This window comes from Embiotoca jacksoni, unplaced genomic scaffold, assembly GCF_022577435.1.
Source record: "Embiotoca jacksoni isolate LCO1_2020_lvr unplaced genomic scaffold, fEmbJac1.0.p SCAF_16, whole genome shotgun sequence".
NCBI classification, from domain to species: domain Eukaryota; kingdom Metazoa; phylum Chordata; class Actinopteri; family Embiotocidae; genus Embiotoca; species Embiotoca jacksoni.
The window spans coordinates 8434488-8448066 of NW_027185296.1; the positions used below are offsets into that span (position 1 = coordinate 8434488).

The 13579-nt window shown below is 40.8% G+C and overlaps 2 protein-coding genes across 2 annotated transcripts; one reads left to right on the plus strand and one right to left on the minus strand.

Annotated features, from left to right (window-relative positions):
• Positions 1-351: 351 nt before the first annotated feature.
• On the minus strand, positions 352-6086 carry spata18 (spermatogenesis associated 18). The gene is made up of 12 exons (XM_069150704.1): positions 5946-6086; positions 5076-5181; positions 4851-4966; positions 4590-4708; positions 4387-4482; positions 4159-4293; positions 2756-3017; positions 2483-2641; positions 2193-2368; positions 1820-1943; positions 1619-1693; positions 352-1317 (listed from the first exon to the last, which is right to left on the minus strand). Exons 1-12 carry the CDS (start codon positions 6030-6032, stop codon positions 1261-1263), a joined length of 1512 nt encoding a protein of 503 aa, XP_069006805.1. The 5' UTR covers positions 6033-6086; the 3' UTR covers positions 352-1260.
• A 970-nt stretch (positions 6087-7056) lies between these two features.
• Positions 7057-11896, plus strand: sgcb (sarcoglycan, beta (dystrophin-associated glycoprotein)). The gene is made up of 6 exons (XM_069150705.1): positions 7057-7106; positions 7832-8041; positions 8132-8317; positions 8410-8601; positions 9519-9650; positions 9732-11896. Exons 1-6 carry the CDS (start codon positions 7092-7094, stop codon positions 9930-9932), a joined length of 936 nt encoding a protein of 311 aa, XP_069006806.1. The 5' UTR covers positions 7057-7091; the 3' UTR covers positions 9933-11896.
• Positions 11897-13579: the final 1683 nt, after the last annotated feature.

The following is a 13579-nucleotide window of genomic DNA, read 5'->3' on the forward strand; positions in this document are numbered from 1 at the left end:
GCACTGCAACCACCGAAGTGTTTCGACCTCTTGTGCTCACTCTTATGATGGAGTAGCAGCGCCCTCTATTGTTAAAACTGGGAAGTAGTACAACTGGAGTCAGGAAATCTAAACATGGATGGAACTTCTATATATAATTATATATAATTTATAATTGATGTAATTACATTATCATTCAATTTCAATGGATGAAAACAAGGATATGTCTTTATGGTACAAACTGACACTCACTATTGTTATAGTAAATGTAAGGCTAGAGAAGAAATAAATATTGAAAATGAAATTAACAATAAAATATATATATAAAATATACAACAAAAAACATCAAACATCTTGGATTTGCAGGAAACCACAGGCATTTAATCTTAAAAAAAATCAATCATAACAGGCAAGTTAGAGTATATAATTATCACAAATCAAATCATATCGACATCAACATGTTTTTTATACTATTCATCCTTCAAGCCATTAAAGAGGTAATTTAACTACAGTTTACTGCATACAAAGTCAGTAGTAACATACACTACATGAATTGTAATTGAGAAAAAAAATAAATGGAACTGTCATGTTGAATGCATCCTATTGTTGCTGAATAACCAGCTACTGGTGCTTTTCTTGTTCACACAAACACTATTTTTTAAAAGGTCTAATTAAAACAAAAAACTCAGCAGACTTCACACTTATGACAAACTTCAGGTCACAAACAAAATTTTACCAACAATAACACAGCACTACACACTACAACACTGAAAATATTGACCAATATCAGTCAGTCAAGTACTGGAGGATGTGAAGTTAGCACTGATCATTAGCACCATACAGCACGCCTGCATTACAACCTGCTACACAGACTTATTGGTGAAGAACATAAGGAGGGCTTCATGTTTAATATGGTTCCTAATTTTAGCTATGTAACAAAGTACTAGTGTGCAGGTCTAGTTTTCCCCTGAAAAGTGTATTTTAAGTTTCTAAACTAAAATACTGTTAGAATCTATCAAAAACACAGAGTAAATGAAGTAAACTAAAAACTATTAGCCAGACTATTTCTGCTCCATCTATGGTGTCCTATGTAAACAGTAAATGTCCTCTACAACAGCCCTCCAACAATTAAACTCTGAACCCTTTGGTTGGTAAAATAATTAAGGATATCATTGCTTTATTTGGTGGAAGCGTAAGAGTAAATATACAGATATAATACATTAGACATTTTCTGTGAGGTACAAGTGGAGATTGTTGTCCCAGTGACAATGAGGTTAGAGTTCACAGTCGGCTCGCTGTCAGACGGTCAGGAGACAGGGTTCTTTTGCTGTTAAATGCCTAAAAAGCATGATGATTGTGATTATGTTATCAGGTTTTGAAATAAATTAAAGCTCCAGTTAAATAAAACATGAATTTTAAATCACGTACCCTTAGGGCCATGGTTGTGCATGCATGTTGTTAAGTGGAAAGGGTGAAATGAATCTGAGTTTCATTAGTAGCAGAGTAATGTTAAACCCCCCCCCCCCCCCCCCCCAAAAAAAAAAAAAAAAGAAGTAATATCTCTTTTGGGACCCAAACCCCAGATTGTAACTTTCTGTCTGTGTGGTTTGTTGGACGATCAAATATTATAGAGACTTACAAGACTGCGAGTTGGGCTGAGAGAGCGAGAGCGCACAGGGCTGGAACTCCTGCTCCTGCTTCGGCTTCTGCTCCACTGGGAAAAACACACACATACTAATTACTCACACGAGCTTTGTTTGTATTTTCATGCACCTTCATACTCTACAGACCAACATCTGGATAAATGATGATATTTTCTGACATACTATAAAATCCGTACCGGAGCACCTCTTCTGGTCACCGCCTCACCCTTCACTATCACAATGTTTCCTTCCACCAAGGCTGGCCACACGTGGTACATCACCAGAGGAGCAGTGAACTCAGAGTCGTAGCTATGGCGGTACCTGGAGGGGAACGGGAGGAAGGGAGGGGGGGGTCAGAACTGTACATCTGAATGTTGAAGGTGACCTCTACTGGCAGAGGCATCAAATAACAGAGTGATAGGCTGCAGTGAAGTCTTGCACTGATTGTTCAATGATGTAGCATGTAACATGTGGAACTTTAAACTCTATAATTACATATGGATTAAAACAAACTCCTGGGCAGCCCTGATACAGAGGGGATTCTCACACAGCACTGTGAACAGGACTGACCTGTTGTCATTGTAAAGTTCTCCATCACTTGCAAAGGCCAAGTCGAGCGGCGGGTCCAGCGTCTGCATGGCGAAGGCCACCTTGCATGTCTCCCTCATCAAATTACTGATGAGGCCAAAGTTCACTTCTGGTGGGAAGGAGATCCGAGGGTTCACATTCATGGCGCTGATCACGTCCTGCGGACATGAAGGACAAAGTCAGATATATTGTTCAGATAATAGCAGCCCAAAGTGTCAAACTCCGGCAGTTTGTTCATAAATATTGCACAGGACACATCAGAGAAGTCTCACATTGACGCTGGCCTGAACATCATAGAGATCCAGGTTTCTGACAATGTAGTCCAGACGTGCATCCTCTAAACTCTCTGGACCAAAGTGAGATATGGACAACGTCTTCCTCACTCGCATCCTGAACTGACGGTAAGCCAGTTTTGCTGTCCTGAAGGATTCCTAAGACATGGAAAGAGGAAGAGAAAAGACAAATAAAAGTTGTTTCCTTACTCCAGCCTCTATAAACAGCTTTGTTACTCATTACAGGCAACGTTAACATAATTACAATCATACCACAACAGCGATGAAGATGATTTTCTGCACCATCTCCAAGTCAGCAATGTAGCATCGAAGCAGGGTCTGGGCCTCCAGACGCTCCACAGCATACAGGTCACTGAAGCGTGACACGAGGCGCGCGTGGCGGGAGGAGTTGGTGAGTTTTGCCCTGGTGGGAGACTCGTTCCTCACCGGGCTGGAGGAGCGGCTGCGGCTGCGGCTGCGGCTGCGGCTGCGGCTGTGTCTGGGCAACGGGCTCGGAGAACGACTTCTCACCAACCTGAAGCAGGCAAAAGTAGAATTACCTCCTCGGGACTGTCAACCAGACAAGTTGGCGTTTACATCCATGTCTGTCCAGACTCAGATGATGTATGTAGTGGCAACTTTAAAGGAATTTGGCTGGCAAATGTGATTCTGGTGGAACACAAAGTTGTGGCCTTGACAAACAATGCTTCAAATATAGATGTTGCTGCAGAGAACCTTCAGATTCTTAAACATGGATGCTTCACACATCTTAAACCCTGCAGCTCGGAATATCTACACAATCATAGCAGTTTCTGGACAGGTACCCTAAATATTGCTATTTGACCAAATGTGAAATATGGTAAAAAAAAAAAAAAAAACTCTCTTTTTGTTCCTGAGTTGGCTAATGGCCAGAAAACTGTTTTTGCAGAACATTATGATGTCCCACTGAACTTGACCTTTGACCTTCTGGATATAAGACATCATCACTTCATTATTTTATACTATTAAGACATTTGTGTGAAATTAGGTCATGAATGTTCGAGTTATGGCCACAAATGGGTTTTATGAGGTCACAGTGAACTTTGACCTTTGACCACCAAATTTGAATCTGTTCATACTTGAGCCCAACTGAATATTTGGGCCTCAGTTGAAGAAATTCCCACAAGGGTGTTCCTGAGATAACACATTAAGACCATCATGGGACAGAATGAAGGTTACACTAGCTTTGACCTTTGACCTTTGACCACCAAAATCCAATCAATTCATCCTTGAATCCAAATAATTGTTTGTGGTGAATTTGAATACATTTCCTCAAGCAGGTCTTCAGATATAGCCTCAAAAAAAAAAAGAAAAAAACAAGGAAACGGACGTGAGGTAAGAACAGTAACCTTTGACCTTTGACCTTTGACCACCAAAATCAATTCAATTCACCTTTGGGACCAAGTGAAATTTTGTGCCAAATTTGAAGAAGTTCCCTGAAGGCGTTCCTGAGTTATTGCAGTCAGAACTTTTGAATGAACAGACGGACGACCCGAAAACCGAACGCCTCCGGCCGCGGCAGGCAAAGAGGCACAAAACCAAAAGCCTGCGTACATTATTGAAGACGCTGCAGGGCGTCAGTGTGCGAGTATACGTGTGTTCGTGTGTGTGTGTGTGTGTTGGGTACATGCGAGTACCTCTCCTTCAGCATGGCTTTCTCTGTGCTCAGATAGGACACTTCGTCTCTCAGCAAGCGAATCTGACGCTCGTAGTCATGCAGAGCGTTCAGATTCCTCTGATAAATCTCCACCTGCTCGTGTGCCGATCGCAAACTGAAACACAGGCACGCTTCACGTCAACAACAAAAAAAAAAAGGACATTTACGGGATTGAAATTAAATGACAATATTTTACAATATCGCCCACTCTGCTTTCAGTTGTAATATTTCGTCTGCGGTGGCCAGCCGGGTGGCTGCTGATTTGCTCTTTGTCTCGTCCAGCTCGTTCTGAGCACCAATCAGTCTGTTAACACAAACCAGTAGTTGTATCGATATTCGGTAATCAAAGTGTCACATTCAAACATGAGCAGTGCGAGCTGAGGTAAGAAACGTCTCGTGTGTTCAACTCACTCTGCTCTGACTGAGTCCAACTGCAGGCGAGTCGAGCTCAGCTGAGTCTCCATCATCTGCATGTCGCTCTCATGGGACGCTGACAGATTCCTGATCTTTCTGTCCTTTTCCACTGAATCCTGAAAATAACGATCGATGAAACGGTGTAAACGACATCAGATGACCAAATTCAGATGAGCTGAAGTGCTTTTCATGTGTTTTATGTTCATGTTTTCTGTAGTGCTACACTGGATGAAATGAATACGTAACAGATGACGTCACCTGGATGAGCTGCAGACTGGTGTCATCGGTCACAGATGGTCTGGACATTGAGAAACAGGTTCCAAGCCACGGCAGCAGGCGTGTTTTGAGAGTGTCCACTCCGGCGTAGTGTCCACCTGATTCACGACAAACGATATTGAGAGCATGTGTGCTACAGTTTGCTTTTTTTTTTTTTTTTTTTTTTTAAAGAGATCAACGTTGCGTAGATGTAAATGTAAAGCTGACCTTCAGCAGCCGTGAGGTTAAGGATGGCAAACAGCTGGCCCTGGATCTTGGCAGTGAGTTCAATCAGTTCACAACATCTGTTTAGATTCTGATCGCAGGAAATCACCTGCGAAGGGAAGACAACAACAACAACAAAAAGTCAACAAAACAACACAAACTTTTGCCGTGATGAGGTGTCGGTCAGTTTACACATTCAATACCATAACGCATAAAAACATGTGAAATGTTACGGCCTGTATCGTTTCTGGTTTCTCACAGTCCCACGGTGTGTAAATGTTACAGGGACACTTGTTTTATTATCTGTATGTTAAAGGTTTTCATATTAAACGGTTGTATAACCTGCAAGAAACGATCACGTTTGAAGTTCAGACAGATTACTTCCGGTACTGTTCCGGTGTAGCCACCCAGCTGATTTTTTTTTTTTTTACCGGAAGTGATAGGAAGTGAACCATCTCAACAGTGAGGCAGAGATCTTTGGAACAGTCCAACCGTAGCCATGGCGACTGGCGTCCATAGCAACCAAACTTTACCGGAAAATCAATGTAATCTAAAACATGTGCATTCCTTTGCTGTAATGTTTTAAATTATTTTATATATTTCAATTTATTTGATCCATTACTGCATTAATAAAGGTGTTGAAAAAGATCTCGCTTTTATGGGAGAAAAAAAAACCAAAAAAAACAGCGTAAACAAATAATGTATAATTGTTTAGATGAAGAGGAAGGTGTTCGCTGCAAACCGAGCCTGACTAAAACTTGTAGGTGAATACTTTTAACCAACTAATTAATGGGACAACAATCATGGAAGAGACGTCAGGGCGGCTAATGAAGCGGCAGATTTAGGTCGATCATGACTTATTGATGAACTTACATGGTAGTCTCGGTGCCAGCTCTCAATCTTGTCCTGCAGGACGCTGAAGGAAGAAGTGCCGGTCAATCTCCTTAAAGTGTCGGCCATGTCCAAGAAGTAATCCTCGGAGGTGTCCGAGGAGGAGGAGGAGGTGGAGGAGGAGGTGGAGGAGGAAGAGGAGGTGGAGGGGAGGTTTGATCTGTCCTGGCAGCTTTCTCCACCTACGACACACCGATGGCCGAGCACCGCCTCAGTTGTGGTAACCGAGAGGAGGAGACGAGCGGTTATAACCACACACACACACACACACACACACACACACACACACACACACACACACGCAATCCGATTAGATTAACCGTATGACACTGAATAATAAATTAAATTAAATAAAATGTTCGGTCAACGTTGTCAGATCACGACTACATCTACAACCACAACGTGCAGCTCCACAGTCACAAATATGTTTGCATGCAAAGAAAAAACAATATAACAGCAACTCACCTCCTGCAGAGCTGTGCAATAGAGCACGTGGGCTACCTGCACAGTTTGATGGACAGGTACAGACCTGTCCATCAAACTGTGCATCCAGATGGATGCATACATGTATGATTAAGTGAATGCATTCACCTCATATTTATATATGGACATTTAATAGACGCACATTATTATTATTATTATTATTATTATTATTATTGCTATTTTCTGACTGCTAACTAACTGTGAGACCACCTGTTTATTAATTTAGATTTGGGATTTTTTTTTTTCCTAGTTAATGTTGGGATTTTTTTTTGGGGGGGGAGAATTTTTTTTCCGATTATTTATACAAGCATTGATTAAGAAAAGGGGCTCACGTTATGGTCGGTTTGGCAGTTTATATATGGAAAATATGAATGGACATGTTTTTCTATTTTAGGATCACTCTGTCATTGGCTGGTTGAACTTGGATTAGACCATCTTTTGTTGTCATCACATCATCGCCTTTTTTTGTGCGCGCAGAGTGCGATTAATATGCAAGAGGGTTGTTGTCGTTCATCTCGCCACGGCCTGTTTTTATTCATAACCAAGTATCATCCAGACAACATCTTTAAAAACAACCAGGCTGTCCCCTTCCTCTGCGAAAAGTGGTACGTTCCTGTCACTGCGAGCAGAGGAGGGAGGGTCAACATGGCGTCTGAACAGGTCCGTTATCTTCTGTATTGGTTATTATTCTCCCGTTTTACTCCGTTTCTTGCTATTTTTTTTTTTGTTAAGAGAGCACAGACGTATGTCCCTGAGTAATATAACATAATAAACTACAATGAATAAAATGAACGTTCGTGGCTTTGCGGTAATAATCAGTGCAATAAATAACGATAGTGGCCTCCGTTTCGTCAGCGTCATATGTGAATATAAAAAAATGCCATTAGTTTTAACAGACCTGCTGTTTGACAACGAAGTCATTTCGCTAATATAAATTGCATAAAAACTGTATAATAATGAGATAACGGGGTTTGTTTTCCGTATAGCTGCTAAAACGAAGTGCAGTTTATTTTTAGTTATGGCCACAGACAGGCTGTCGCGGGGCATTTAACAAGATGCACAGCATACTGTCAAATAAGTAGCTGCTAAAACTTTTTGCTGGGAAAAAAAAAAAGTTTGTTATGGCTATGGCCACTAAATGGAGTTAGGTGGAGTAATTCACACAAAGAGAAATCACAGTCTACTACACTGAGAGAGAACAGCATAAAAACAGCACCGCTGCGTGTAGAAATGTGAGATTCAAGGCCATAGAAATAAGTATATGTAAGTAAATAGTTCATTTTTTTAATGTGTAATCAAAGTAAATTACTGCTTCCTGATGGTACTCTTTGCTGCTAAAAGTACAGATTTAAGTGTTAAGCCTCAGAGACTGTTTTGTCTTCTAGGAGAGCTCCAATGGACCAGTGAAGAAGTCCATGCGAGAGAAGGCCATTGAGAGACGCAACATCAACAAGGAACACAACAGCAACTTCAAAGCAGGTTATGTCCCCATAGAAGAAGAGCGCCTTCATAAGACAGGGCTGAGAGGACGCAAGGGAAACATGGCTGTCTGCATCATCGTCCTCCTCTTCCTCCTCGCCTTAATCAACCTCATTGTGAGTACTTCGAACCATAATGTCCCCATTATTACAGCGAACCTGAAAAGGAGTAGTTGTTCACTACGTGTGTGATCTGCTGACGCTCAGATCACACTGGTGATATGGACGGTGATCCGCATCGGTCCGAATGGGTGCGACAGTATGGAGTTCCACGAGACGGGCCTGCTGCGCTTCAAGCAGAAGGCAGACATGGGCGTCATTCACCCACTGCACAAGAGCACAATAGGGGGCCGCAAAGACCAGGACCTGGTCATCGTGGGCAACAACAACCCGGTGAGAAACGTAGAGTACGTTACAGAGCATTTTAGAAAGACAACGACACACTGTGTGCATCATCTTCTCTTTTATTTACTGTGTCGCTCCAGGTAGTGTTGCAGCAAGGCACCACCAAGCTGAGTGTCGAGAAGGACAAGACCTCAGTCGTCAGCGATGTCGGCATATCCTTCACAGACCCCCGGACACAGAACACGTACTTCAGTACAGACTTTGACAACCACGAGTTCCATCTGCCCAAAGGAGTCAAAGTCCTCAGTGTTAAAAAGGCCTCCACAGAACGGGTGAGCGTAAAACTAATGACTGACTGGTGGCTGCAGCAACAAAGTCTTTCATTAATCAGTGTTTCACAGTCTGTGCACAAGGTACTATCACACAACAACCTAAAAAGGTAAAGTTAAACAATATTTTTAGTTGTAAATGAGTTTAAAATCATTTAAAAAACAAAAAAAAAAGTCCTTGTTAACAGACTGAGCTGTATCAGAGTAAAGAGGAGAAAGTTTAGACTCAGGTAGGATTTCAGTTTTCAACACTGCAGAGACTGTGTATAAAAATGGACGTGTTCTTTGGGTCTGCAAAGTAAATCCAATGTTCTAGTACCTTAAAGTACAATACCACCGACGGCCACTAGGGGCTAGCTTTAAAAAAAAAAAAAAAAAAAAACTCTGGCTGCAATAGACTCAAATTCAAAAAGCTTCAACTTCTCTCATCAAATATAAAGTCAATACATTTTTTTGTACAAGTCATTATGGTGTCATTAGATAAATACCCTCCTTCTGATCAGTGTCCTGGTGGTCCTTCTGGAAGTAATTCCATAATCAATTCCATATTTGGCCTCAAAGAGAGGTATTTCAGCAGGCGTGTCTGGTTTGATTGACATGCCTGGGTTGCAATCAGGTTGCCAGCATAGGTGGGCAGGCGTAGTGTCCTCGGGTTCTCAGTCAGATCCACCACTCACTCACTCCTCCCCAGCTCATCCAAATATGGCCACTTCTAGCTCCAAAAGTCCAAGATGGTGGCATCCAAAATTCAAAGCTTTTAAAAAGAAAATAATTCTCAAAACCTGCTTTCACACTATCATTATGGAGCATAATGTGTGATTACCATAAAATAACTTTTTGTTACAGCCATTTCTTTGCAAATCCTGTGTGTGTGCTCTGTATAGTGTTGACAAATCTCATAGTTTGTCTCTGATCTTTAGATCACCAGTAGTGCTGCATCCGACCTGAACATTAAAGGAGACAGCAAGGCCATCATCCGTGGTAACGAGGGGGTCAACATCATGGGCCGCACTGTCGAGTTCAAAATGGGCGGAGACATCGAGCTCAGGGCTGTAAGTATGGAACGTGTCAGTGTAAAGCTGATCAAAACGAGACGAAGAAGATGATTGATGAGGTTTTTTTCCTCTGTGCAGGAGAACAGCATCGTTCTCAACGGGTCAGTCATGTTCAATGCGACACGCATCCCTAACTCTGCAGGAGATGTGTACTTCAATGACGGTCTGGAGAGGTACAAGCTCTGCATGTGTGAAGACGGGACGCTGTTCCGTGTGCTGGTGAAGTTCACCAACATGGGCTGCCAGACGTCAGATAACCCCTGTAGAAAAGCTCACTAGGACTGAATCTGCTCTGACATCTCACAACAATCTGTCACCACTGAAATCAGACAAACCACTTTCTTTTGGATAGCTGTAAAATATAGGACACTATTAAGGCAAAACACGGCAGGTGGACAGGGTACAAAATTTAACTAATAGATAACCACGAAACTTCCCCAGTTGATTACTTATATTAAGACAATTAGTGTTTGTATAACATGTCTTCTGAAATGGTATGTTTTGATGTGAAATGAGGCATTATTTTACTGAACATTTTACTGGAAATGTCCAAGACGGAAATCTGAACATTGGATCCATTTTTGTTCCATGTTGTTGACATATTACAGTCAAAGGTCTTTACTGATGAGTTTCTGGATATCACTCTAGAAATCAGCATACATACATAAAAAAGTCAGTTTTGCCATGTTTTTAGGAGCAAAATGTTCTATTAGTCAGGCTATGAATGATATCGAAACAAACCTCTTTGTAAAAACCTTCAGAATATAAATTGTAGAAAAAAATGAACAGTTTGGCGAATGTCGTTGCTCCTGAAGAGATTTCTGGCTCCGAATTTGAGAGAATCTTTTTTTTTTTTTTTTTTTTTTAAACGGTCTTTAAAGATGTATTGTAAAAGTAAAAATGATTTTCTCCAAATCTGCTTTTTTTAATGCTGTGAGCCAGAAATGTCCACTTGAGCAGCACTTGCATACACAAAACAGTTTTATTCCTGTTTATATTCTGAAGGTTTTTACAAAGGGGTTTGTTCATGTATCATTCGTAGGCTTATTCATACGATAATGCTAACTTTTTGTTTGCACATACAAATTATAGGAAAAATCTAGACACAAAAAGACAAATTGTAGTAAAATAAACACCTAGGTGTGTATTTTAAGACGTTTTCTTTCTACTAGTTTGAAACAAGACATGAAGATAATAACTCAAAGTGTGAAAACTGAGCTGTGCATGAAAATAGTGTTTTTGCCTGCAGTGCTTTGCCTTTGCACATAATAATACCTCCGCAGTTCACCTGTCAAATTGAGTATTATGTTTGCCAAACACAGACTGCATCACAGATCATCGCCACTTGGCCAAAGATATGAACTGTAAATGTTGGAGTATTTTTATTGTTCTGCAGATATGCCAACTTTATCTCAAATTCATAAGACCGTATCAGTGCATATGACTTCTGTGCAGAGGAATGATACTGTGCTTCACACAGCCTGTTGGCAGCAGTTAGAAGCTACAGTGTTTATTTTTTGCCTTACCGTCCAGTATTACTAATACATGAACCCTGCAGAGGGCTCGTGTGAGATTTTATTTTGCCGTTCATTCTTCCCGGCAGCTTCCTGTTTGATATTTTCTATCATATTAACTGACATGTTTGAGACACTACGTGATTATATGTAAAACTTGCAGGTGGAATGAGCAGAATTTGCAATGAACTGTAACATGTAAAATCCATGTTAAACCATCCAGTGACGCTAAAACAAGAGCGGTCCTCTTTCTGCACATCTCGGACGGCCTATCATGCACGTGCCAACGGAGTTACAAGGGATGATATATGATATAATATATATGTAATATTCTAATTTTGTTGCAAAAGTTTTTTTTACAGCAAAAAAATATAGAAAACCAGAATGAGTGTGCTACAGATTAATGCGAACCTCTTTAAATGTTGAGAGTTTATCAGTGACTTGAGGTGAAGCCTACAGTCTATAGTGAGTGGTTTGAATTTTGTGCAATATCGTATAAAAGATTTGACTTTTACTTTGCTTTGGATTGTCTTGTCTGTTGTTTAACAGTACTGATGTTGTTCTCAGAGCACAGACTTGATGCCTGTTGTGAAAGAACAGTGTTTTTGATCACTTCAATGGAAAACAGAAATACATTTAAAAAAAAAAGTCAACCAGCCTCGTTCGAAAATGTCTCCAGCATTTCATCGGTATGTTTGTTTCAATAAATAAACAGGTTGCTATGTGAAACTTCTTATCATCGTCTCAGTAAATCTCACGAGTGTTTACATGGTCATTTGAAATCATAAAAGAATACTGCACCTCATTATGCAGCTTTATTACCTAATGCAATGTGACTCTCCCCACCATAAACGTTCAGGATCAGTTGTTGGTCTGCACGAGGAGGAAAACAATGACAGTGAGACATTAACCAGACTTGTAAATGATTGAATGAATAACAGAATGGCATCTTTGGGCTGGTGGTTGTTAAGCCAGACGCAGCAAAAATCCTTTTCAGACTTTGATCAGAAGTTGCTGGGGTTGGACAGAGTTGATACACTGAATGCACTCCGGGTGAGAGAAGAGCCACAAGTCTTCCTGTCTGGATACACAGGTGAGTTTAATGTTTTCAGTTCATTTACTGGATCTTTTATGTGAAAAGTTTTAAACTTCATCTTTTCGGACAGGGTTTACTGATCTGAATGGTGATTTAAATGATCTTATTTTCTTATATTTTACTTGATCTGTTAACTGTCATTTGGGCTCAATCTGTGCTCTCAGGACAGGTTGTGATGGCAGTACCACAGGGGACAGTTTTGGCTGCTGTGCTGCTCTTCGTGTCCTGGAGTCTCCCTTTCTCCTCTTCCTCACCTGCCTGCCCGCAGCCCTGCACCTGTCAGAGAGCCTCCCTGCTGAACTGTTCCTCATCTGGCCTCTCCTCGGTGCCGCAACTCATCCAAGACTCTTTCACTGAGCTAGACTTGTCTCATAACCTCCTCAGCTCTGTAAGACTCCAGCAGCCACATCGTAACCTCAGGAATGTACGGCTGGGAAACAACAGTATCACACAGTTGTCTCTGTGCATCGGGAGAAGCCCTGAAGGTCGATATCTCAGAGGCAGGCATCGCTTGAAGCCGTGGAGCCGACGGGGGTGCGTATCTTGGGCCCCCACCCTGCAGCTGCTATCTGTTGAGAGGAATCAACTCGAGCAACTCCCAGATGGTGAGTCAGTGTAATATAGTCATAAAGTCATATATAAAACACTGTGGAAGCACATGGACACACATGTTCAACACATGAGTAACCACTGCTTCCATAAAAATCTGACAGCATCATTATACCTGTTCACTGTCAGGAGCTTCTATTGTACATATGTAAACAAACCATATCATTCCCAAACATTTTCACATCAGTTGCTTTTATCTACATACTCAATACATCAAGAGTGTCCACTGATAAACTCAGTAATCATATTTATTTAAATGTTTTGATTTATACTAAGTTCTTATCAATCAGTGGTGGAAGATTTCAGATGATTTACTAAGGTAAAAAGTACATCAGTATTTTTTTTAAAGTACTTTAAGTATAAAAAGAAAAAGTAAACATTCATCAGAATGGCTCTTGTCAATGTTTTATTATTATACAGTAAATTTGGATCATGATTACTGATACATTTACATAGAAGAAGTACTTTATTGCTGTAGCTGCTCAAGATGGAGATGGAGAAAAATTGTTATCTGAAAGGTAACTGTTGCCATTAAACAGATGTAGTGATGTAAAAAAATACAATATTTCCCTCAGAAATGTGGTGCAATCTATGAATGAAGTGAATTAAAATGGAAATACTTAAGCAAAGTATTTTGAAACTGTACTTCTGAACAGTACTGTATTTGAGTAAATTAACTTTCCAGCACTGTTGACAACCCATATGTA